This window comes from Pseudoliparis swirei, chromosome 19 (assembly GCF_029220125.1).
Source record: "Pseudoliparis swirei isolate HS2019 ecotype Mariana Trench chromosome 19, NWPU_hadal_v1, whole genome shotgun sequence".
Lineage (NCBI taxonomy): Eukaryota > Metazoa > Chordata > Actinopteri > Perciformes > Liparidae > Pseudoliparis > Pseudoliparis swirei.
Genome location: NC_079406.1, coordinates 3,125,509 through 3,152,959, shown reverse-complemented (window position 1 = coordinate 3,152,959; position 27,451 = coordinate 3,125,509). Strand labels below are relative to the sequence as shown.

The window sequence follows — 27,451 nt, the reverse complement described above, 5'->3', positions numbered from 1 at the left end:
TTTGACTGTAAAACTTGTCATATTTGTTTATTTGTATTCCTCTTTGGCTGAGATAATACGACAGTTGCTGTTTTCCTGTTTCTGAGCAAGTTGTACATTTTGAAGCAGCTTTAAAAAAAAAGAGTTTAAAATAAAAATGCTAATTAGCTCCTTCTTCACTGTGCTTTCCACAATATATATATATACTTATATATACATATATATATATGTATTTATATGTATATATATATGTATAAATATATATATACTTATATATACATATATATATATACATATGTATATATATACATATGTATATATACACATATATATATATATATGTGTATATATATCATATAATACAAAGTAGTGAATATAATATGAAACAATATAATATTCTCTTCTCATAACTAATGTTGTTTGCTAAATGCTTTTATTGTGAAGTCCTTTGTAGTACCTTTCAGAATAAGAGTCACAGAGATACATCTTAACTTAAAGTCTAAACTTGATAAACTTTTGTCTCTCAGAGGATCAATGACGGAGGGTGTGTGTGTGTGTGTGTGTGTGTGTGTGTGTGTGTGTGTGTACCCATGGAGCAGTCCGGTCCCATCCAGTTGGGGTCACAGCCGCACAGCCCGGTGTCGGGGATGAAGGCCCCGTGGCCGTGGCACTGGTCTGGGCACTGGGCCCGGGGCAGCTCGCAGTGGAGGCCCCCCCAGCCCGGCTTGCAGTGGCACTCCCCGTTCACACAGATGCCGTTGTTGGAACATGTCGGATCCAGGCAATCCACTGCATAAAAAAAAAGAGAAGAGTTATATACACACACATGGGAGATTAAAAACAAAAGCAAAAGAAACAAAAACAACCACGAGCGATAGAAAAACGTCACATCGGAGCCGATGTCAGACACAAATTAAAGAGAATAAAAAAGGCATATTTTCAGTCTTTGTGTTTCACACGCACACACACACGCGAAAAAAACAAAACAGGGAGAGTATAAAAAAAGAAAAAGCGAAAACAACGAGCTATAGAAAACGTCAAATCTGAGCCGATGTCAGACACAAATTAAAAAGAAGAAGGACATCTTTTCACTCTTTGTGTCCACGAAACGCAGATGAAAGAAAGAAAAAAAGGAAAAATATAACCAGACGTAAGACAATTAAAAGCTCAGGATAATGAACGGCCGGGTCTATAATTGCATTGGGCACACAGCAAAGCGAGTCTCGCTGACACATTACTGGGCGCTCGTGCAACGGCGTTGGTGTGTGTGTGTGAGTGCGCGCGCACACACACACACACACACGCAGAGGGGAGAATCTGTCGCCGTCAGTCTGCCAGCTTGACGGGCAGCGCCGAGTCCCAGCAGTGAGTGAAAAACCAATTTGACAAATTACCTCCTCCCGGGCCAAGAGCCCACCCACCCCTCTTCCCCTCTCTCTCCTTGTCCTCTTTGTCTGACCCCCCCCCCCCCCCCCCATCCCTTCTTCAGGCATGATTGACCCCCCCGTGCACACGCACACACATCACCTCGGCCCTCTGGGCGTTTTTTCTGTCCGCCCGGCAGAAAAACCCAGCGGATCACAGTTATCGATTTTCATGTCTCTGGCACTCCGGGTAAATTGTTTGAGGGACTCTGATGTGATGAATATCAGATTTGAGACCAGGGTGGGAGACATATTTTTTTTGATGGAAGGTAGATGGAGAGAAGAAGGAGAAGAAGAGCAGGAGAAAATGCTGACCTTGTTCTCCAGCCCCCGTGTCTTTGACTTTCCTTCTATCACTCCACTCCTCATCTTCTCCCTCCTTCTCCAGTTCTCACTCGCCTTCATGCATATTCACCTCTCACCGCCGCCCTCACGCTCTCATCCCTCTCTCTGTTTCTTCTTTCTTCTAGCGCTCTGACGACCGAGAAACGCGGCGGACCTGATGCTTCTTAAACCGGAATCGATAGAAGATATTCCCATCGCTTTCATAAAACATCTCGCGTGTGTTTGTCTTCGGGATCAAACTTCATTTGTATATCCGGGGGCGTCGTAAGGCTCATTTTCGTCGTGAGGCTTCAGCGTCAGAAGAAACTTTCTGAGTGTATTAATATATATATATTTATATATATATATTTATATATATATATTAATATATATATATATTTATATATTAATATATATATATTTATATATATATATATATATATATTAATATATATATATATGAATATATATATTAATATATATATATTAATATTTATATATATATATATATATTTATATATATATTAATATTAATATATATATATACAGGACTGTCTCAGAAAATTAGAATATTGTGATGAAGTTCTTTATTTTCTGTAATGCAATTAATAATAAAATGTCATGCATTCTGGATTCATTACAAATCAACTGAAATATTGCAAGCCTTTTATTCTTTTAATATTGCTGATTATGGCTTACAGCTTAAGAAAACTCTAAAATCCTATCTCATAAAATTTTAATATTTCCTCAGACCAAGTAAAAAAAAAGATTTATAACAGCTGAGTGTTTGTCAAGGCTCAGGAAACCCTTGCAGGTGTTTCGAGTTAATTAGACAATTCAAGTGATTTGTTTAATACCCTAATACTTTTTCATGATATTCTAATATTTAGAGATAGGATATTTGAGTTTTCTTAAGCTGTAAGCCATAATCAGCAATATTAAAAGAATAAAAGGCTTGCAATATTTCAGTTGATTTGTAATGAATCCAGAATGCATGACATTTTTGTTTTTTTAATTGCATTGCAGAAAATAAAGAACTTCATCACAATATTCTAATTTTCTGAGACAGTCCTGTATATAACTCAAGATTAAGATACTGGTGTACGAAGGAGTATGGGCGTGTGAAAGGTGCATTCGTTTCGATGCAAACATCTCCGCCTCCACTCACCCATGGCACAGCTGGGCCCTTTGTAGCCGACGGAGCAGACGCAGTTGCCGTCGGTGCAGGCGCCGTGGCCGCCGCACAGCGGGTCGATGCACTGCGTGACGGGCACGTCGCACTCGGGCCCCTTCCAGCCGCTGTAGCACACGCAGGAGCCCTTGTCGTACTGGCCGTTGCCGCTGCACAGCACCGGGCACGCCGCTGGAGAGAACGCAGATTAAAACCAAATTAGGAGGCTTTTAAGGAGACCCAGTGGGTCTCTAACGTTTTCTGTCGCGGAGGAAGAACAATTTTCAGGCCCCACCGGCCCAAAAAATGGTATATGCTCACTTTTTATTGAAATAGCTTTTTTTTACTCCTGCTTTATGAAATAAGAGAATAAAGAAAGTCGCATTCACTTTCAAGTCAAACAAATGTGTATTCACACTGTTAGAACAATGCAAATAAAGTAATATACGTGCATTTCAACAAGTATTTATAAATGACTTTAACAAAGTTCTCAAAGCTCTTTCTGCATTTCCTCTTGCGCCCCGCCTGCAGTACCGCTGCGCCCCACTAGAGGGGCTCGCCACAGTTTGAGAACCACCGCTGTAACCCCACCGACGTCACCGGAGCGCCCGATAGAGCGGTTAAAGGGGCCGCAGAGCGCCGATGACGCGAGGAGTAATTACAGGCAGAGGTAACTAAGCTATTCATCGCGGCCGTCTGTCCCAGGTGAGACGTCGGCGACGAAGAGCTGCCACTCATCGTCGGTCGCCTCGGCTCCACCTCGGGCCGCCGCCTCGTTCTAATTGGACGGCAGAGAAACGGCCAAAGCGCGGGTTTCTTTGTGTGTGTGCGTCTCTCTGATACCTTTGGAGCAGTCCATGCCGTGGAATCCTGGGAAGCAGTGGCACACGCCGGAATTGCACTCTCCGTTACCATGGCAATTGCGCGGGCACTCTTGCACCGAATCTGTGAAGAAGACAAAGTGTGAGAGAGAGAGAGAGAGAGAGAGAGAGAGAGAGGGGGTGAGAGAGAGAGAGAGAGGGAGAGAGGGGAGAGGGAGAGAGAGGGGAGAGAGAGAGAGAGAGGGGAGAGAGAGAGAGAGAGAGAGAGGGGAGAGGTGAGAGAGAGAGAGAGAGGGGAGAGAAAGAGGGGGGAGAGGGTGAGAGAGAGAGATGGGAAGGGGGGGGGGGGTGAGAGAGAGTTGGATGGCAGGCATACATAAAATAAGACCCCTTCCGATTCTCCCGCGCTCCATCCCCCCTTTCTTCTCCTGCTCTTTCACCCCCCCCCTCTTTACTACATTCTGGCAGTTCCGCCCTCGTTTCCATTGTTCTCCGCTCCCGTCTGCCCCCACCGAGGTCATTAATACTTCATCCAGGTGTTTTGGTGCAACTCTGCACTTTTGTTGTTGTTGCTGTGTGTGTGTGTGTGTGTGTGTGTGTGTGTGTGTGTGTGTATGTGTGTGTGTGTATGTGTTTGTGTGTGTCTTCAGCGCTCCGTCCACCTTTCCTTCGCCTCCACGCCGACGACCAAAACAAGTTCGGTGGAAGAAAAAAGAAGAGAGGAGACGTCTTTGGACTCTTATCCATCACTTCCTCCCTTCCACTTCCACTTCCCTTCCTAAAGCGAGACTCGGCCTCTCTTCCTCTCTGACGCTTCCTCCCTCCTTCTTTCCACGCTCAGTCCCCCCCCCCCCCTCTTCCTACAGATCTCATCCCCATGCCTCCCTCTTATACCCTAATGCCATCCTCCTTTCCTATCCCCCCTCTTCAGCCCCCTCCTTCTCCCATCCTTCACTCCACTTCACTCCATCCCCCCCATTATGTCTCTCCTCCAGCTCCCCCTCTCACTATTCGCTCTAATTCTCTCTCTCTCTCTCCTGCTGTAAAGCACTCCCGCCCCACATATCGACGGTGAAGGGTTCTTCCACTCGGCTTGACTCTCTCCACCTCCGTCCCGCTTCTTTCTCACACTTCGTTCCTCCAACACAAGTGAAACCTTTCGGGGGCGCCGCTTCAGGGTCCTAAAAAACATCCGGTTTTACAGGTTTATTTGGGGAAATAATCGAGCTAACCTGACCTCCCCGTAATATTAACGCCAAACTGGAGATTCTGCTGCGTCGATTGTTATTACAATGAGACGTGTCCATCGGGAGCCGGACGGCGTTCTCCTGCAGGAGGCGCGGCAGGGGGAGGAGCCTCTTCTGAATCAGTGTCGCTGTGATGAAGAGCCTCGTCTCCTGGAGGCCGGAGCTTCATATCATTTGACCTCCCCTCCTCCCTCCCTTTCTTCCTTCCTTCTTCCCCCTCTCCATCCCTCCTTCTTTCATTATTCCTTCCTCCTCCTTTCTTCCTTTCTTTTTTCCTTCCTTCTTCCCTCTCTCCTTCCTTATTTATTCCTTCCTTCCTTTCTCCTCCTCCCTCCCTTTCTTCCTTCCTTCTTCCCCCTCTCCATCCCTCCTTCTTTCATTCTTCCTTCCTCCTCCTTTCTTCCTTTCTTTTTTCCTTCCTTCTTCCCTCTCTTCTTCCTTATTTATTCCTTCCTTCCTTTCTCCTCCTCCCTCCCTTTCTTCCTTCTTCCCCCTCTCCATCCCTCCTTCTTTCATTCTTCCTTCCTCCTCCTTTCTTTATTTTTTCCTTCCTTCTTCCCTCTCTCCTTCCTTATTTATTCCTTCCTTCCTTTCTCCTCCTCCCTCCCTTTCTTCCTTCCTTCTTCCCCCTCTCCATCCCTCCTTCTTTCATTCTTCCTTCCTCCTCCTTTCTTTCTTTCTTTTTTCCTTCCTTCTTCCCTCTCTCCTTCCTTATTTATTCCTTCCTTCCTTTCTCCTCCTCCCTCACTTTCTTCCTTCCTTCTTCCCCCTCTCCATCCCTCCTTCTTTCATTCTTCCTTCCTCCTCCTTTCTTCCTTTCTTTTTTCCTTCCTTCTTCCCTCTCTCCTTCCTTATTTATTCCTTCCTTCCTTTCTCCTCCTTCCTTCATCCCTTTTTTCTTCCTTCCTTCCATCCTTCCTTCTTCCCTCACTCCCTCCTTCTTCCTTCCTTCCTTCCTTCCTCCCTCCCTCACTCTTCCCTCCCTCTCTCCTTTCCTCCATCCCTCCCTTCATCTCTCCCTCCCTCCTTCCCTTCCTCACTCCCTCTTTCTTCCTCCCTCCTTCCTTCCTCCCTCTCTCCCTCACTCTTTATTTCCTCCCTCCCTCCTTCCCTTCCTCCCTCCCTGCTTCCCTCTACAAATCCCTGACTCCCGTCTCACCCATGACGTTGGTGCTGAAGGGGTCCACCTCTCCCTCCCTCCCTCCCTCCCGTCTCACCTATGATGTTGGTGCTGAAGGAGACGGCCTCTCCCTCCCTCCCTCCCTCCCTCCCATCCGTCTCACCCATGACGTTGGTTCTGAAGGGGTCCACCCCTCCCTCCCTCCCTCCCGTCCGTCTCACCCATGACGTTGGTGCTGAAGGAGACGGCCTCTCCCTCCCTCCCTCCCTCCCGTCCGTCTCACCCATGACGTTGGTGCTGAAGGGGTCCACCCCTCCCTCCCTCTCTCCCTCCCTCCCTCCCTCCCATCCGTCTCACCCATGACGTTGGTGCTGAAGGAGACGGCCTCTCCCTCCCTCCCTCCCTCCCTCCCTCCCTCCCGTCTCACCCATGACGTTGGTGCTGAAGGAGACGGCCTCCCTCTCCCGGCCGTCGTTGTAGAAGGCCAGGTGCCAGGCGCCGGCGTCCAGGTACTGGACGAACACGGCCTCGTTGAGCACCACGGTCTGGATGCTCCTCCTCTCGCGCGGCGACTCCACCACGCTCCACTTCTCCTTCCCGTCCAGCCGCTCCATGTAGTCGTACTGCGGGGTCGAACGGAGGTGTGAGCGCGAGGCCGCGAGCCACGGAGTGCTGCTGTGGCACTTTCTGTCTCAAAAAAAAAGGACCAATGTCCAAGTACAGAGGCTGGAAAATGCCAGAGAAGCATAATCTCGGCCACCGGGAGATCCTGGAGGGCTGTCAGTCCACAGAAAGTGTTTTCCAGAGGCCTCAGCTTCACGCTCTCTAGCAGCGTAAGTCAAGCAGCCAGGCGGCGGCGGCGGGAAAAAAACTAAAAAAACCGCTGATCCAGATGCAATTATCCCGTTCTACAAATCAAATCTTCTGTTAACTGTAGCCTCTAATTAATAAGAGGCACTAAAAGTTACATTACTGTGAAATTTAATTAAGTGTAACTCTTAAGACTGAATTAACTTCTAAATTTTTTTTTTTAAACAACCGTTATAATGAATCACATATTAATTTGAAGTTGTCCCGCATGACACAAGCAAGTTTTTCCCTTCATCCTTTTCTCCATTTCAGCCGATCAATACGGAGATAACGCGTTCGCTAATGAATGGAATTATAATTGCGCGATTAGCCTCGTCCCCCGTAAAGGTGTAAAAAAAAAAGCGCCGTTAGCGCAGGAGCGGCTCGCCGCTCTCGGAGTCTGGTTCACCTGGGCGTGCGAAGGGGGGAGGCCCTTGCGGATGTACACTCCGAACAGGGCGTCCTTGCCCAGCGAGATGTTGAACTTGAGGAACTGGGGCTGTCCGAGGTGCAGCAGGGACCTCCAGAACACTCCCGGGGGCACTTCCTGCGTCGCCCGCCGCCCGACCTCCACGTTGCCCGTGTCCACGCTGCTGTTGCGGCCCGCCCACGGCCCTGGAGCGAGGGGGAAAGAAGCTGTGGAATCTGTGATCGCGAGTCAAAAACAGTGAACAAAAATCACGGAGAGGACGAGCGCAATTAAGCCCCGCCCCCCCGCGTATCCGATGAGTGTTGTTGTGTTCGACCGGTGGCGGCGGGACGCAATTTTTTCTTTATTTTTTTTAGACCGTGGACTTTTCTCTGGCTGATAGAAGTGCAAGAAGACAGCATCCTGCAATCAGGTCAGCCATCTAACGGCAGAGTGTTGGGGCCCAGACACAAACACACTGAGCGTACGTGTGTGTGTGTGTGTGTGTGGGTGTGTGTGTGTGTGGGTGTGTGTGTGTGTGTGCAGAATGGCAAAGAAATAAAAGTATAACAACGAGAAGAACAACAGCAGCAGCATCTGGCCGAGACGGCTGGGGAACACAACACAACACCGTCCTCTCATTAATACAGAGTGTGTGTGTCTGCGTGTGTGTGTGTGTGTGTGTGTGCGTGTCGGGGTGTGTGTGTGCGTGTCGGGGTGTGTGTGTGTGCGTTACAGAGCCAGATCGAGGCGAGCGAAGGAAGAATAGATAGAGAACCGCATGGGGGCCTTAAAGGAGAGAATGGAGGGGGGTGGAGGAGGAGGGGGGGGGGTGGAGGTGTGTGTGTGTGTGTGTGTGTGGGGGGGGGGGGGGGTTCTGTCTGAGATGATTCAACAAGCCGGAGACGACTCAGCCGAGCGGTCTAACGACACACGCCGACGATACCACGGCTAGTGGGTCATGAATTATGAAAATATTATAGTTGGCGTGAGCCTGTTTGGGGAAGGAAAACAATCCTATTGGGCTTTTTTTCCTTTTTTCAACAGCGTGACAGCGCGTGTTTTTATCGGACGACAACGGCGCTCCGCGACACCGAGGGAAACCTCGGTGTGTTCGGCGCCGCTCCTCGGGAGGTTAACGCGCCGTTGGTTTTCGGTCTCCTCGTGGGATTCGCTGACGACGCGCATATCACCGGCCTCATCCGTTCTCCGATGGCAGGCGGCAGTGTGTTGCTCTACGAGCGTGGACTCTCTCGTGTGTGTGTGTGTGTGTGTGTGTGTGTGTGTGGGGGGGTGTAGTTCATACCTCTGCCACCAGAGGGCAGCGTGGCCACATCGCTGTTGACGGGCAAGCCGGCTCCGAGCCCGTTGTTTAACACCGGGCCGTCGGAGGCCTTCAGCTGCCACGTCAGGCCCAGCAGGTTGATCGCTGAGGGATGGAGAGTGAGAGAGTGAGAGAGAGAGAGTGAGAGTGAGAGAGAGAGAGAGTGTGAGAGAGAGAGAGAGAGAGAGAGAGTGAGAGAGAGAGAGAGAGAGTGAGAGAGAGAGAGAGAGTGAGTGAGAGAGAGAGTGAGAGTGTGTGAGAGAGAGAGAGAGAGAGAGAGAGATAACATTACATTACATGTCATTTATCAGACGCTTTCATCCAATAAGTGATACGCTGATGTGAAAGAGAGAAAGAAAAGCCACACTTGAAAGCTCATCAAGAAAAAGAGAAATACGGGAGGTCGAAACCTTTTGAGTCCGATGTGTCATGAACACGCCGACGGGCCTTTCATCGCACGCCGCCTCGCACTTATTAATGGAAACCAATCCAAACACACTGCCACCAGCGTGGCAGGTAACCGACGGCACATCTGTCGGTTTGTAAGTCTTACAAAACAGACAATTAAAAACCATAAGGATCCTTTTTGTGCTTTTTTAGTCTCCCTCCCTCCCTCCTTCCCCATCAACCTCTCACTATCTTCTTTCAACCTTGACAGCATCTCCGGCTTTCATTCGGAGGCCTTTCACACCATCAAGTGACAGATCGCTCTCTGAAGAGATCGCTCTATGACTCACCCCCCCTTTTTTCCTTTCCTTTCCTCTCCTCCTCCTCCTCTATTGTGTGTTGTTGTGTTACTGTGAGTGGGATGAGACGCTCCGGTGTGTTTGCGCACTTCACTTTGTCAGCTCTTTGATTTCTCATCCCTCCTTAAAAGCGTGGCCCTCCGTTGGGGGGGGGGGGGGGGGAGACTATTCACGGCTGTGGATTAATGCCCCCGCTCGGCATGCTGGGGGGTATTTCACAGCTCTCGGGGAGTCAAAATAAACTACAAGCCACCCCCCCCCCCCCCCCGTGGTTCCCCGTGATGACAGAGCAGGTTATGTGCCTCTCTTTGCCCATGATTGAGTTGGGTTGTGTATATACATGAACACCGGGATGTGAGCTCTGTGTGTGTGTGTGTGTAGGGGGGGGGGGTGCATGATGGTGCACGATGCATTATGAAGGTGTTATTGCGCCGGCCTTATCCCCCCCCCCCCCCCGCCACATGAGCCCCGTAACACCTTGGAATCAATTTCCCTCTCCTGTCCGATTCTATTCTCCACTCGCCCAGTTTCTGCACACACAGGGATGAGAGGGGGGGGGGGGGGAGACGTGGCTTTAGTAGGAATTGCTGCCGGGGCAGACTCATTCTCACCCCCCTCTTCCTCCTCCTCCTCCCACCCCCGATGTCCCATCCCTCCCTCCTCCCTCCCTCTCTCTATCTATTTCTTTGTTTCTAGCCCTTTTTCTGTATCTTTCTCTCTCTCTCTCTCCCTCCCCCCCCCCCCTCCCACCTTCGCTCCTGGTCAAAGGAAAGCGCTGACACCTCGGCTGCCGCCCGGCCTCCGCTGTCAGCTCTTTTTTTTTTTTTTATGTCAATGGGGGGGGGGGGGGGGAGAGAGCAAGAGAGATGGAGCGAGAGGGGAGAGGTACCACAGTGTCCTTCCTCCACCCCCCCAACCCCCACCCCCTTGTCTCTCTCTCTCTCTCTCTCCACCCTTTGCCCTCTCCTCTCTCTCATCGCTGCCCGACTTTCAGCCCTCTCCCTCTTTTTTATCCTTCTTTTAATTCACCCTGTTCTTTTTGTTGTTGCTCCTTCTCCTTCTCCTTCCGACCCCTCTTATCTTTTTCTGCCCGTCCTTCCTCCCCCGGATAACGTAGACATGCACCCGCGCACACATTCAGGCCTACCCACGCGCAAAAGATGGTATCAGGGGGGGGGGGAGCAGTCGATGGAAAAGATTACCAATTGAATCGGGGCGGAGGAGACGGTGAGCTTATGTCGCGAGTCCATTGTGCCGGTGCCTCTCCATCTAGGTCATGCCCAAGAACACATCAGACGGCCCTTTTTAGTTGGCGGCGGTGCGTCTGCTCATTGTGTGCGTTTGAGGGGCGCCGGTGCACATGTGTGGTTTTCCCCAAAATGAGTTTTCTCTCTCTCTCTCTCTCTCTCTCTCTTTCTCCTTCTTCTTTTTTCTTCTGTCTGTGGGCGGTCGCGAGAAGTTGACCTACAGATGGCGCTCTCACTCCTCGGGCGACACGAGCGCGGAAGCCAAAAGCTTCGACAACAGGTTTTTCTTTTGCAGCAACACGAAGAGAGAGAGAGAGACGGAGAAAGAGAGAGAGAGAGGGACGGAGACAAAGAGAGACCCGTGTTATCCTCCTCCTTACGGCCACCCTCCACGCATTCTTACACTACTTCTAATATGACTTGTTAAGGTGTAATTTTAGCCAAAATTAAACCGCAGAAATTGACGTTTTTAACGTTGTTGTTGCCACGATTTTGAAGCATTTTCTTTTCGGGGATCATAATTGCCATAATGACTGTTTTCCAGCAGCATTGGAAGGCTTTATTAAATGCCGAGCCAATGGAGACAATCGGAATTGAATTAGACTGACAGACACGAGGAGAACAAGAGAGTCTGACTTCCTTTTTAATCTCCCTCTACACACACACACACACACACACATGGAAAGATCACAGAGAAGCAGGTTTAACAAGCAAAGGAGTTGGATTAAAAATAGATCTGTTGCTTCAAGAGGGTTTTTCTCTCCATATTTTTATGTAATCTCGATGCATAATTCAGAGAGGCAAAGTGCTTTACAGTATCGTCTGCAGGCGACAGCATCTGAACGCGGCGGCACACACGTGATCCTCTGGAGAAAAGAAAATGGACAGAGGGACGGACGACCAGAGGAGGGGTCAGGGGGGTCGCGGAGAAGTCTCCCCGAACCTCGGCGGCAGAGAGGGAGGGAAGAGAGGAGGACACTGGAGGACACAGAGGATCTGAGAGAATATTAAAGAACATATCAAATCCCCTGAGGATGAGGAACACACACAAAGAAAAGCAGGGAAACAGGCTCCGAGATGATGATGATGATGATGATGATAATGCTGCAGGGAAGAGAGGATGGAGGGAGGGGAAAGGAAGAAGAAGTGGAGAGGAGAAGATTTAAGGCGTGAGTGGCCCTGCGTTGCGTCGTCTGGCCGGGGTGAGAGAAGAAGAAGAAGAAGAAGAAGATGGCGGTGATTCATTCTCTGACAGGAAGTGGTTCTCGACGCGGCCGATCAGACGGAAACACGACGCTCACGTGTGGGCCGCCGTGCGTTTTGGGAAATATGTGTACGTCTCGGAGTTAAAGGGGGAAAAATGGATTTCTGCATGAGAGGAGAGAGAGAGGGAGAGAGGGAGGAAGAGCGAGAGAGAGAGAGAGGGGGAGGAAGAGAGAGAGGGAGAGGGGGAGGAAGAGAGAGAGAGAGAGAGAGGGAGAGAGGGGGAGGAAGAGAGAGGGAGAGGGGGAGGAAGGTGCCTTTGTGGGCAGGCTGTGTGCTCTGAGTGTCCCCTGACTGGAAGATATCGTATCATCATCATTCTGTTCTCTGGAACACGGTCCAAACGCTCCCTCGCTCTCTTTTCTCGCCCTCCTTCGCCTTCTCGCCCTCTTTTTTTTGCCTCCAACCGCATCGCGCCGTATTTTAAGAGGCCCCGCCTCCCGTCGCCCTGAATCGCACACACACACAGACACACAGACACATACAGAAACAGACACACACACACACACACACACACAGCAACAGACACACAAACACACACACACAGAAACAGACACACACACACACAGAAACAGACACACAAACACACACACACACAGAAACAGACACACAAACACACAGAAACAGACACACAACACACACACACACAGAAACAGACACACAAACACACACAGAAACAGACACACAAACACACACACACAGAAACAGACACACACACACAAACACACACACACAGAAACACACACACACAAACACACAGAAACAGACACAAACACACACACACAGAAACAGACACACAAACACACACACACAGAAACAGACACACACACACAGACACACAAACACACACACACAGAAACAGACACACAGTTGATCCAGAATGCTGCAGCTCGTGTTCTCACTAAAACTAAGAAAAGAGATCACATCACTAGCTGCACTGGCACCCAGTAAAATCAAGAATCACTTTAAAATTCTTCTTAACCTACAAAGCCTTGATTGGTGATGCTCCATCATATCTTAAGGAGCTTGTCGCCATATTGCCCCAGAGAGCTACGCCACTAAATGCGACTACTTGTAGTTCCTAGAGTCTTAAAAAGTAGAATGGGAGCCAGAGCCTTTAGTTATCAAGCTCCTCTTTTATGGAACCAGCTTCCAATTTCAGTCCGGGAGGCAGACACAGTCACCTCGTTTAAGAGTAGACTTAAGACCTTCCTCTTTGACAGAGCTTATAGTTCTGAATCAGGTTTGCCCTGGTCCAGCCCCTTGATATGCTGCTATAGGCTTATAGCTGCCGGGGACGTTTTAGGATGCACTGAGTACCTATCTCCTCTTTTCTCTCCTTAAGGATGAATTTTCATCTCTCAATCACACGCTACTAACTCTGCTCTCTCCCCGGAAGTCCCTTTGACTTTACGTCTCATGGGGTCATCGGACCCTATGGGACGGCATAGATCCTATCTGCCTGATGGATCGTCTGGGTGGTGGAATTCCTGCTCATGACTACGCCTCTGTCCTGTTGAGACTCCGCCCACTCCTCCTCCCCACCGCCATCTGCCTGATGGATCGTGGAGGTCTCCATCGTGGAATATGCCTACTATGAACTATTCATACACTCTGTCATATTCATTGAATGTATTTTAACTCTAAATCTGTCCTTCTGTACACATTACATCTATTGCATCTGTCCATCCTAGGAGAGGGATCCTCCTCTGTTGCTCTCCTCCAGGTTTCTTCCCTTTTTTTCCCCCTGAAGGGTTATTTGGGAGTTTTTCCTGGTCCGATGTGAGGTTTTGGGGCAGGGATGTCTATGTGTACAGATTGTAAAGCACTCCGAGACAAATTTGTAATTTGTGAAATTGGGCTATACAAATAAACTGAATTGAATTGAAACACACACAGAAACAGACACACAAACACACACACAGAAACAGACACACAAACACACACACACACACAGAAACAGACACACACACACAGAAACAGACACACACACATACACACACACAGAGAAACAGACACACACACACACAGAAACAGACACACACACACACACAGAAACAGACACACACACACACACACAGACACACACAGAGAAACAGACACACAGACACACACACACACACACAAAATTAACAACTCTGACCTCAATTAGGGCGGTAATTGTGGCTGAGCGGCCCCGCCCACCCCTCGGCCCGGCTGCTAATTGGTTTAGGAAGCCCCCCCCCCCCTCCCCATATCATCTCCGAGGCCGTCGTTTAGGCGAGACATTCGTCCCCCAAAAAACAAAAACTAGTCTGCAAAGAGCGTGCACCTGCCCCCCCCCCCCCCCCAATCTCTGCGGCAGAAGAAGCGTTGCGTCGCCCTCCGCTGCTCAACATCCAGGCCGTTTTTTGGTCTGTTTCTTAGAATTTACCGCACACAATATCCACTTATGCAGTCTATAAATATATAAGCGTCTTCTTCTTCTTTTCTTTTTTTTTACGGCGCTGCTCGCTGAGATCATTTAGAGCTTCAGACGGAGGGACGGGGGCGGCGGTTTGCTGCCGACCCCCAGGGGGTCATCGACACTGAGAGAGACAATTTGTCTGCTCCTGTGTGTGTGTGTGTGTGTGCATGCTTAAAATCGCAAGGTATTAACAACAAGTGCACACACACACACACACACACACTGCAACCCCCCCGCCGGGACCTCTTCCTCCAGCTGATGCAACTGAACTGTAATTGACTGCAACACAAAAGGTGATGTGAGTTTTTTTCTTCTCGCAGCTCGCACCTGCAAAACAGAGAGAGAGAGAGAGAGAGAGAGAGAGCATCGCAACTCACTCCATCACACGGCGGAGAAGGCTTCCTTATTGGCACTGACGTATGGAGACGGCCCCGAGCAGATGTAGCCGCCGCGTGTGTGTGTGTGTGCGTGTGTGTGTGTGTGTGTGTGTGTGTGTGATGGGGCTAAATGAAAAGAGATGTGAATCTGAGTGATGTCCTCCTTTCTGAATCCTCATTTCCTCTTCAGATATCTCTCCACCCTCGGCCCCCCTCCACCCCTCTCCTCTCCTCCTTCCTCCTCCTCCTCCTCCTCCTCTTCTCCTCCTCCTCATCAACCCACTCTGCCTCGTCTCATCCCTTCCTCCTCCCCCCCCCCCCTCCTCTCTCATCGATCTGTATTAGAAACAGGATATGAGGAACTATGCTATCTTATCAGCACATCGGAGAGGGGAGAGAAAGAGAGAGAGAGACGAGGGAGGGGGGGGGGGGTAGAGTCCGCTCGGGAGGCCAAGAGCCAAGGGGGTAGGCGGAGAGAAAATGAGAGAAGGGGTGGGTGGTGGGGGGGGGGAGAGGCCAGCCATTTCTTTCCCCGGCCTCGCCTCCATCCATCTCCTGCTTCCAACAGACTAGTGAAGCACCGCGGGCCTAATGCGACTAACGATCGGGCCCCGATAAGACCCGGCCCCGAATGAATGAACGGATGAGGAGATAAATGAATGAAGGGAGCCGATGCACAACATCAAAGACAAAGAATAGTCCCCCCCCCCCCCCCAGAGCACGGAGAGAAACTCCAGGTGGACAGACAGAAAAGTCCGAGGGCGAGTCTCGATGTTTCCCTCCGTGTCTACCGGCTGAACTCGGCGTGCTTCGTGGCTCTGCATCGCCCGGTGCTGCTGACCCACTTATCCCTCTGGCGCAGATGGCGTAGCACCTCGTGCCCCGGCGGTCCTGGCCGTGGCCCCGCCCCCCTCCTCCCTGGACCGGCGCCGCGCGGTAAGATCCCAACCTTTCTGTCGATGCGACAGGCCCTGCTGCCAGGGGCCACACGGAGCCCCCCGTCTGATCCTCATGCCCGGGTTCCTGGATTCACCATATGCCCTCACCTCACCTCACCTCACACACACACGCCAAATGTGTACGGACACACACACACACACTGGCATGAGCGGCCCATCCTGACCTCTAGCTGTTCCACTTCGGATCGGCAGACGGGAAGCAACATGCGGAGTGAGAGGGGACTTTGGGGTCAAGGAGCTGGAAGGCAGCCACGATGTGAGGGACCCGCCGGCCGACACACGGGCCCCTTTGAAAAAAGACGAGAGAAAAAACGTCGGGTCGGGACCCATATGTGAGGGTTTTGCTAAGATACAGCTAAGAAGTCCAGAGATGATTTATAATATGAATCAGAAGGCAAACATATATATATTTCTGCAACAAAATAAAAAAATGTAGGTTTGAAAGACAAATTTGATGAGTTTGAATTCTTTAGGCATCGAAAAACTATTAAAATAAAGAGAACATCACTTATATAACTTTTGATCAGTATAAAGAAAATAAAACTAACTTAAACACAACATTTTTCTCTCCACTTTGTCTTCAAATTCCAGATTCATGTATCAAAGCAGTGGGATGAGACCCCCCACGGGGTCGCCTAAATATACCCGACAGGTCGTAAGATGATTAAAAAGGTGGGGAGAGGGAGGAGGAGTCATATTGCTGCCTAAAAAAACCAAATGACTTTAAGATTTCGCTTTTCTTGTACTCTGAAAAAGAAAAAAAAGCCTCAGAAAACTATTAAAAATGGAGACAGTCATCACACCACACCAGCCGGGGGCCGTCCTTCACCTCCGGAGCCTTCGGAGGGCGCTCATCTCGGGGACTCGACCTTCATTCAAAAAGTCGCGGCGATATCACGTAAAAAAAAAAAATCTCCACGACATTCCAACACCTCTTCCGTCGTCGCTCCTCCGTGTCTTCGGTTACTACATTTTGCCACGAGGACGCACGCCCACGGACTCACGCGGCGGGAAAAAACTAAACAGAAAGAAAAACATTCCAAGAAAAGGAACATCACACTTTGGCTCGACGGCTGCGCACGTGTTATGAAAACGAGCCGCGGTAACGGGGTCGCCCGTACGAGTCGATTCACCCAACAAAAAAAGAACTGCGAAAATCTGTTAAAGGAGAATAACACAAAATCTAAAATGCATTGCACCCCCCCCCCCCCCCCCCCCATTCTCCAAATGTTCTCTCCATGACCTTATAACCAGTGACGAAATAAGATGAAGATGAGGAACACAAATCATATTTCTGATTTTTTTTAAAAGCACTATTTCCACTCCTTGCTTTCCTTTATTTCCCGATAATAATAATAAAAATAAAAATGAATAATAAAAAATTCAATTCCAAGAGCGAGAGAGGGACACACACACACACACATTACTCTGTTGGTTGGGTGCTCTGAACTCGTAAGAGGAGGAGGCACCGCTGTGCTTCTTGAAAAGGGCTAAATGAATTGGGGAACCACTTCATTAAGCTGTCAATGTTGCGGGAGGACATTATTTATTGTAGAACGTGATAATCAGTGTCTTCGTGTGTCAGGGAACATTTAATCCGGAGGCGTGGTGACGTGACATCTCAAGGGGGGGGGGGGGGGGGGTCAATGGCTCGGTCCGTTTTTTGTATTAAATACATTGAATCAATGTGATGTGATAATTGTCTCAGGTGTGTTGTAAAACGCGGCTCTTTTTGATTGGTTGTTAGAGCCGGGGGGCTTTAGGATAGAGGGGTGTGGCCTATCTCTAATAAACTCACGTGAGGGAATTCAACCTTTTCTTTCCTAGTATTTAAACTTCAAAGTTATCTTTATCGTCAATTTTCCCATGTTAAACATTCAGAAAATGGAAAATACTTTTGTCTCTTTTTGTCCGACGTAAAGTGAAATAATAGTAATAAAGTGATAAAGTAATAAATACATATATATATGTGTATATATATGTATATATACACACATATATATATGTGTATATATATATTTATATATATATATGTGTGTATATATATGTGTATATATGTATATATACATATATATGTGTATATAAATGTATATATATATGTATATATATATATATATATTTTAGGGCTGTCAGCGTTAACGCGTTAATCTATGCGATTAATTTGGCCGCGTTAACGCACTAAAATATTTTAACGCAATTAACGCAACTTTGTTTACTTCCGGTGTTCGTTGAAGTTTTTAAAACAATTATTTCTCCCCGAAAATAAGGAGCAGAAATCAGTTTAAACTCGTGGATGAATCAGTCGGGTTTCCTCCTGCTCCTCCTTCCTCCCGTCTCCGAACCACAGAGAGGGGGGGGGGGGCTGGGGGGGGCGACGTGTCGGGTGACGCGGCGCGGAAAGAACTCGTCACACGAAACCTTCACCGTGATTGGTCAATCCGTTTGTCTGTCAACATTTTGCGAAAAAAACAACCAATGAACACTCAGTAAATCACAAAGGACCTCCCACCACAGGTGAGGCTCATTTAGCAGCCTGTCAGTCAGAGAACCAGAGAACACGGCGCGAGGACAATGAGCCTCATTGAATAGAGCTGAGATTGTTCTGGAATGTTTGATGTAGAACACGTGGGGGTGTGTCACATGCAAACGCCTTTAAAAGGTGAATTTACATTTTTTTGTAAAATGGAGAACATGAGCCCAGCCTCCAGAGGGTTAACGTGACATATTTGAATGTCAGTCAGTTTACCAAGGCCACTGGTTCTGCTGTTGTCCAATCTTAAAGATGACAGGACCAATGTGGTCTCTAATACACCTTGTTTTACTTATCTGATGTTTCACTGAAGAAACAATTTATCATCCACGATATTAAATCCCTCGCTGGCACTTTATAGGTAGGAGCCTCTTTGAAAACACAGCTCTGTGTGAAGTTTAGTCTTTAAAAAGAAGAAAAAAAACCTTTTAATCGCGACTAATGAATTTCAAAATGTGCGATTAATTAGTTAATTTTTTTAAATCGATTGACAGCCCTAATATATTTATATATAAACATATATGTGAGAACACACTGTCCTGCAATGCCACATTTTTAACATTTACTTTTCTTCCTTTCTTCTTCAGGTGATTGAACGACGCCACGAGGAAGCACACTGTTTTTTTTTAAAAAGAAAAAAAAAAGCTCACTGATTCCGTTAATACCCAGCATATTTTGGCAGAGCTCTACATCTTTTGAGCAGTAAAATAAGAAGAAAGGAAGAAAAAACGAAAGAAAATCATTCCGGCGTTATGATTACGGCGGCGTCGTTATGAATCCACCGAAGTGAGGCGCGTCCTGCGCGGGAACAACGGGCAGTAAGCGATTGTGATCAGTCTGCTGCGGCGAGACAGCCGTGATGGATGGAAAGTGGTCGGCTCGGAGGCATGAAGGTCACACTCGATGACAGCGTGTGTGTGTGTGCGCGCGTGCACGTGTGTGTGTGTGTGTGTGTGTGTGTGTGTGTGTGTGTGGTTAATCAATAGACAGGAGAAGCTGAGACCGAGACTAAAAATACACTGTGTGTGCGTTGTGTGCGTTGTGTGCGCTCTGCATTCATCAGCGGTGACAGCGCCGTGTGGAGGGCGCCCGACGAATTCGGCCGTCACGCGTTCACGCGAGACGGCGTCCGCCAAGGTGACACCGGCGCCCCCCGCCAGCCAGCCGGCTCCCTGCAGCCAAGGGCGCACCTGCAGCAGGTGAGACGGCTCACCTGGACTCTGACATGCCCTTGCTGCTTCCTCAGCCTGGGACATCACCGGCCTCCTCCTCCTCCTCCTCCTCTTCGCCCCTCGGCTCCCTCTCTCTCTCTCTCTCCCTCTCTCTCTCCCCCTCTCTCTCCCTCTCTCTCTCCCCCTCTCTCTCTCTCTCTCCCTCCGAGACGACTCACGTCTTTTTGCTTCAGACTTATTTTGCCGTCATCCTCCTGTTCTCTCTCTCTCTCTCTCTCTCTCTCACTCTCTCCTCTTCTTCTCCCGTCAGCTCCTCCTCTTCCTGTCCTCACAAGACTTACGTCCTGTCTTCTTGCTTCTGACTTATTTTGCCGTCATCCCCCTGTTCTCTCTCTCTCTCTCTCTCTCTCACACTCTCTCCTCTCATTCTCCCGTCAGCTCCCTCTCTTCCTGTCCTCCTAAGACCTCTGTCCGTCTTCTCGCTCCTGACTTACTTTTGCTTCATCCCCCTGTTCTCTCCCTCCCTCTCTCTCTCTCCTCTCATTCTCCTGTCAGCTCCCTCTCTTCCTCCAAGACCTCTATCCGTCTTCTCGCTTCTGACTTATTCTGGCGTCATCCCCCTTTTCTCTCTCTCTTTATCTCTCTCTCACACTCTTCCCTCTCTTCTCCCCTCGCTGTGATCAATTCGGAGACATTATCGTCCCGCAGATAATTCCCAGGTGACGGGACCTCAGGAGGCCACGCTCCCCTCCATCTCTCCTCCATCTCTCCTCCATCTCTCCTCCATCTCCCCTCCATCTCCCCTCCATCTCTCCTCTATCTCTCCTCCATCTCTCCTCTATCTCTCCTCCATCTCTCCTCCATCTCCCCTCCATCTCTCCTCCATCTCTCCTCTATCTCTCCTCCATCTCTCCTCCATCTCTCCTCCATCTCACCTCCATCTCCCCTCCATCTCTCCTCCATCTCTCCTCCATCTCTCCTCCATCTCCTCCATCTCTCCTCCATCTCTCCTCCATCTCTCCTCCATCTCACCTCCATCTCCCCTCCATCTCTCCTCCATCTCTCCTCCATCTCTCCTCCATCTCACCTCCATCTCTCCTCCATCTCCCCTCCATCTCCCCTCCATCTCTCCTCCATCTCTCCTCCATCTCACCTCCATCTCTCCTCCATCTGCCGCCCTTGGCCTCTTCACTCCTCCTCTTCTCCCCCTGCAGTGGAAGCAACAGACCCCTCTCCCTCCCCCCCCGTCTCTCTCTCTCGTCCCTCGGGGTGCCAACAACTGTGACATATCCGCCTCAGCCCTGCTCCTCCGTCTCTCCATCCATCCATCCTCCTCTTCCTCTCTCCTTTATGTTCCTGACGACGTCTCCCTTCCTCCCCTCTGCCCTCTCTCTCTCTCTAACTCTATCCCCACCCCTTCCTCTCCCTCCTCTCCCTTTCGTCTTCCTCTATCTCGCCCTCTCCAGATTGCCGTACACACACACACACACACACACAATGACGGCCCCCCCCCCCCCCCGTCTCCCGTCCCCGTATATATGTATATATGCCAGCCGCTCGCTCACCTGTATCCTAGCAACCACCTCTCTCCTTTGGCTCCGGCGCTCCATGCGGAGCGAGCAAACAAGACGCCGGGGGAATGGAGAACAAGCGCTCTCGTTTATCCTCCTCCCTCCATGCGTTCACTCATTCCTTCACACGGAGAGAAAAGACGAGGCCCGCGCTCCCCGCCGGAGTCGGGGAGCCAAGTGAACTCTCTCAAACTCACACACACACAGATGTGCAGAGACACACATCCGCACACGTGTGTTGTGTATCCATGTGTGTGCGTCATCATAACAGTAGGACACATTGAAGAAGCTCCAAAGAGATATCCTACGTTTCCTAAAGATGTATTTATGGCCTCGAGAAGCACGAAGAGAAATATAGTTTTAGTTTGAAGGCCAGCGAAAACACGCAAAAGCTGCACAATCAGACGCACACGATGTCACACACACACACAGGTAGCGTTACATGTGCGGAGTACTGACGCACACACACGCTCGCACGGGAAAAAAAGTGCTGTCCGGGGCACATTTGTCTTGGTGTAATTTATGAGCGGGCTCCTGGGCGGACGCCACAGAGGCGTCCTCTTCACGCTGCATGGCTCTGTGTGCTCTGCACAATCCCCCCAGTGAGCTGCTGGGCTTTCTCTCACACACACACACACACACACACACACACACACACACACACACACACACACACACACACACACACACACACACACACACCAAATCCCCCTTCTGAGCGGTGAAGTCTCCCGACCGAGACTCGCTGCACGATTAGCGCGACACAAAGCTCGGTACACACGTGAGGGTTTCGGGCGGCGCCGCCACGGCTCTGTTCGACATTTCCTTACAGCAGCTGAAGAATAAAACCCCCTCAGTTAGCAAAAGTAAGACTGTAATGACAATAAAGTTGCATTACAGCCTCCTTCCGCTCGCCGAATTACAGCCACTTGCGCAATCACGCTCGGCGGTTAAGCGCCAACGTCTGGCGTGCACTAAAAAACGGTAAATACGCAGGAAGAGAAGAAGAAGAAAAAGCGTCCTCACACACTAAAAAAAGTGCAGTATGATTCAACTGGTGTGTTGTGTCTTATTTTTAGCGTGTAAATAGTCATTTCCTCCTCGCGGCTAACACGCTAATGCTAATAATTATGAGGACAGACGGGCGACGCGGTTCACACGTCGCGCGTGTGTGTGGGAAGGACCCAGATGGCGCGCTAACACTGATGTAGTGGGAACGACAAAAAAAGAGAAGAAGTGCGGGTGAAGCAAAGTAATTATGTTCTCAGGGATGCAAAGTTTTGAATTATTTTCCTCATTAGTTCCTTTATCGGCGTCGCGTTATTAACAATTACAGAAAACAGAAATCTGAGTCGCTGCGATAACGATGAGGGGGAGGGTCTGCTATACGCTCCACTACGTCCCTCGAGCATCGCAGGAGAAGGCGCTTCCTTAATAAGGGTCCTTCCTTCCTTAAGAAGGGTCCTTCCTTCCTTCCTTCAGGAGGGTCCCTCCTTCCTCCTTCCTCGTGCCCCAAAGAGAGCCTCTCAAGGGCACGTGGCCAATCAAGGGCTCGGTGACACATCTGCCTCCTCACAAACACACACACACACACACACACACACCAACACACAAACACACACTTGCACGGAGCTCGCGGGCACACACAAGCACATTCACTGAAGAGAGGGAGATGGATGGTGATGTATATATATATATATATATATATATAGTATTAATAATGTATGTATAGCAGATAAGGAGGTTGTTCTTTCTGCTGATGCCACTGTTTCCTAAGATCCCCCATCTGTTGCCTCTGGTCTCTAGGGTAGGAGGCCAATCACACACACACACACACACACACACACACACACACAGAAACACAGCCAAACACATACATTTTCTGTTCCTCCACTTTCTATTGTCTATCTCTCTCTCACACACACACACACACACACACTCACGTATGACCCACTTACATACAGGCCTGCATTCTCCTGTCCAGTGAAGCGGGTCAAGAGGGGATAAAAAATCCTTGCCCACACACTCTCCTCTCCGACTCGCTGCTCTCTCTCTCTCTCTCTCTCTCTCTCTCTCTCTCTCTCTCTCTCTCTCTCTCTCTCTCTCTCTTCAGATCAAGCCAGAAGTCATGCAGCCATCACAATCTCCTTCCCGAGGTGCTCGCTAAGTGCTCTCCTCCTCTGAGCATCTGCCTGTTCCTTTAAGTATGACTGTGCCGCGCATTGGCTTCAGATCAGTGAAGAGACATTCGCCCCCCTGCTGGGGGAGTCAGGGATTCCCATCTCAACCGATACCTGCTCACGGAAGAAGAAGAAGAAGAAGAAGAAGGCGAAGACAACCCTCGCACCTCCAGAATCTGCTTTGTGTTTGCAGCGTTAAATGCAGATAAGATAATATAATATAAGATAAGATAATCCTTTATTCGTCCCTGAGTGGGGACATTACAGGATTACAGCAGCAGGTGCACAGAAGTGAGCAGTAATACAAATACACAAAAAAAAGTAAGAAAAATACAATAACAATATATACTATATATATATATAATAGACGGAATACAAGTATATGCACGGTAATAATTAAGTTTATTAACATTGTCAACTAATTTGAATGTGAAACCCTGTGAGAGGTTTTTTTCTATTTGTTGGGAGTTTTTCCTGATCCGATGTGAGAGGTCAAAGGTCAGGGATGTCGTATGTGTAAAGATTGTAAAGCCTTCTGAGGAGAATTTGTAATTTGTGATTATGGGCGATACAAAATAAACTGAATTGAGTTTAATAGAGTGAAAAAGTGACGAGTGATCCAGTGTTTTTGTGCTCAGTTTGTCTAAAGACTAAAGTGCTCCGGGGTCAGAGCTGCAACCAACAGGGCCGACCAACCCGTCAAAAAAGTATGACGAAACATATTCAAAAAGAAGACGATGAAAACGTCGCATTCGCTTACCGATGAAGTAGGACAGCAGCACGGCCAGCAGGGCGGCGGCCGCGATGGCCGTCACCGCCGCACATTTCCAGCTGCAGTACTTGGACGGCTTCTTGAGCTTGAAGGCCGAGCGGGAGAAGGTGTTCCTCGGCAGCAGGCGGGGGGGCGGGGAGTACACGGTGCCCGAGGTCAGGGGGTACCCGGGGGAGGAGCTACTGAAGAGGGGCGTGGTCCCCGACGACGTCTTGAACAGGAAGTGCCTTGAAAAGAAAACGCAAGGGGGAGAGAAATGAGGTCATCGTGCAGGTCGGGGGAAGAACAAAAAAAAAAAACGTCGTTCTGGTTTGTGTTACGAGTCGATTCTGAAGGCTGGAATAAGTGTTTTTTTTAAAAAAAGAAGAGAAGAAGAAATCTCATGTCGCGGACACGCCGCGGCGACGCCCAATCAGAGGAGTCCGAGCGGCGGGGTCGCATATGTGCGAGCGTCTGTCCAATTTCTCTTTTTCCCCATGAACCCTTCCTGCCATCTGGGTCTGAACATCCTTGAACTGATTGTGTCTCCGTTCCGGTCTCTTTCTTCACCTCCACCTGCTGCACCATCTATTTATTTTTTCACTTCCGCTCCGTCGTTTCGCCTCCTCCTCTCCTCCTCTCCTCCTCTCCTCCTCCTCTCCTCGCTTCACGACGCGCCCTTCGCTTCCGCTCTCGACGGCTTTCGGAAAGGATCACCGCCCCCCCCCTCCCCTCTTTCCCCCCTGTCCTCATCGCCCCAGTGAGGTCAGAGCTCAGAGAGGATAAAAGGAGGATTTGAACCATCATCCCGTTGCTCATATTACCCATTATCCTCCGATATCGCTGCACCTGCTCACCCGACGCGTCTACGATGCTCCACCCGCCCGCCGCCTCACATTGTTCATGCAACTCCTTCCCACATACATTCATACATCATTTCTTCTATTTTTTTATATATATATATATATACTTTATCGATGATAATTCACGATATGATGTAAAGTATTTAAATTTTTTCAGTTCACAATTGTAAAGAAAAAAAACAGGAAAGTAACACAGAAAAAAAAGAAATGAATAAAGAAATAATACAAATAATAATACAAATGATAATAACAAAGGCAAAAACTGAATTACAAATAATTATAATAATAATATATAATTTATCGATGATAATTCACAATATGATATACGGGGATCAAAGAACAGGTATTTTCTCTTTTTTTAAATTATGTGTCAATCAGTTCACAATTGTAAAGAAAAGAAACAGGAAAGTAACACACAAAAAATAAAGTAAATAAAGAAATAAAAGATACAAATAATAACAGGCAAGAACTAAATAACAAATAATAATAATAATGAATAAAAAAACATGGCCTTCACATTCTTTCACATAGTTTGCATCGTCCAATAATGTAAAACTAAAGTTAAGAAGGTTTAGTTACAGTTACTCAACAAGGGAAGGGCAGAGGACAGATCACCAGACATGTCTCCTTCACAAGGCAACGATACATAATCTCTCATCTCCTTCTCGCTTCCTTCTTCTCTTTCAGACTCCCTTTTCTGATCCGACCTTGCAGGAACCTCGTTGCCATGGAAAAAAAACCCGAAACGCCGCTCCGGAGAAACTTTTCAAGGACGTACTAATGGCAACTTTAGCGGCACCTTTCTGACATGTTTCTCGCAGCGGCAACACGGGGGCCGCAAGGGAGCTTCCCCGACAACAGGTGGCTCCTCAGAAGAAAAGCCCTCGGGTGAATGTGCCAGATCAGAGGAGGCGAGGTCACTCGACAAAGATGACTGAGGCGAGGGAGGTTTTTTTTTGTACGCTCGTCTTTGTGGAATTTGTTCTCGACTGTGTGTGTGTGTGTGTGTGTGTGCTCATGCTCTCCTATCTTTGTGATGTTCTGTTCTTTTGAAGGGAGGACATTTTTTCCTTTTTCTACTTGAGGGCTGCAGCCTCACTTCAGGGTTTGATATTCGGCGCGTCGAGACGGTTAAACGACGATAACGAATATGTTCGTATTTCGTAATTTCTCCCAGTGATTAACGATATACACGTGCGTCTATCTTGATTACATTACATGTCATTTAGCTGACGCTTTTATCCAAAGCGTCTTACAATCCTGTTACATTCACACACCGTAGACGCAGCTACAGGGAGACATTCAGGGTTAAGTGCCTTGCTCAAGGACACATCAACTAGGGCGCTGATTGAACCTCCAACCCCCTGATTGAAAGACGGACCTGCTACCCACTGACCCATAGTCGCACCATCGATAATCTTGAATGCTCTATTTTTGGAGTTTACCAAAAAAATACTGGCACTCATCGCTAATTGCACGGGAACATTGAAGACCAAAATTGGACCAGGAAGTCAGTCGTGGTTCTGAAGTTATCCTGAAGCCGATGCAGAAGTTCCTTCAACTCGCCGCCCTCCACAGAGGATGACTTCTCTTCCTCTTCCTCTCGATGCCCCGACTTCCCGCTTCATTTATTTATTTATTTTGTAATTAAAAACGGATTAATATGGAAGATGTATGTGGTCGTATATATAAATATATTTTGTTTTTTATCTTGTTTAGTGTTGTTTTTTTGTTGTTTAATTTTTTTCTTTATTTTATATTAATTTTCTGATTTATTTTGATTTCAATTTAGGATAGGAATTTATAAGCATTTTTTTTGCTTCGACCTATACCTTTTCAGTCTCTCTCTTTTGTATTTTTTTTTTTATAGGATAATATTGTAATGTATTTGATTTGATTGACTGAATAAAAAATAAATAAATAATAATAATTATTGACCTCATCGCAAACACGAGATAATGGAGCTCGCGCTGGATCGATACTGCAGATAATCAACTCAGCTCTACTACTCGTTATTCTAGCTCCGCCCTATTTGTGTCAACAAGATGGCGACGGCCAAAACGGCCAAATGCCAAAAAGTCCCTCCACAAACTGAGAGTCCACATCGAAGCGATGATGGAATTAGCAGCAGCGTGAAGCTAGCCTCGCTGCTAGCCAGCCGTCGAGGACAGATAGCTCACGCTAATGTTACGCATTGCCAATTGTTTCATGATTTACGACGTGAGAATGTTAACGTTGTCTCGGGCTCATTGGATTCATGTTTGCAGAGTTAATTATCTATGTGCCTGCTCTTAGCTAACATTGACTTCAACGTTAGCTGGCGGAGGCACATTAAAGCCGACTCTAACTTACTGTTCTTTCGAGGTCGGACGCCGTCGTCTTTCCGTCCGAAGTTTATTTAGTCGCGCACGTCGCTGTAAGTTCGGCATTTAATGCCAGTAATGTGTGAATGCGATGGACCCGAGATATCAGGTTGTGTCTGTGCCGCTACGTCCACATCATTAACTCTCTGAGCTCCGGGAGGATAGCGAGTGACTCACAAGTGAAGAGACCGAAGTGGGCCGACTGTGGGTCAGGGGTCAGCAGGTCCGACTGTCAATCAGGGGGCTGGAGGTTCAGTGTGAAGGTCGATTTGAGTCTTTATTTGAGAGCAAATTTCTCGTTCGTAGCTAAATTAA

General features: G+C 48.5%; 1 protein-coding gene across 1 annotated transcript in view; it reads right to left on the bottom strand.

Moving 5' to 3' along the window:
* The window catches only part of tenm2a (teneurin transmembrane protein 2a), a 193,183-nt gene that overhangs the window by 47,561 nt on the left and 118,171 nt on the right, over positions 1–27,451 (bottom strand). The window contains exons 5-11 of the mRNA XM_056439037.1: positions 23,920–24,158; positions 8,651–8,773; positions 7,345–7,550; positions 6,514–6,709; positions 3,742–3,843; positions 2,896–3,090; positions 568–768 (exon numbers count right to left, since the gene is read on the bottom strand). Of these exons, the coding sequence (XP_056295012.1) occupies positions 568–768; positions 2,896–3,090; positions 3,742–3,843; positions 6,514–6,709; positions 7,345–7,550; positions 8,651–8,773; positions 23,920–24,158 (1,262 nt within the window). The remainder of the gene's footprint in view (positions 1–567; positions 769–2,895; positions 3,091–3,741; positions 3,844–6,513; positions 6,710–7,344; positions 7,551–8,650; positions 8,774–23,919; positions 24,159–27,451) is intronic.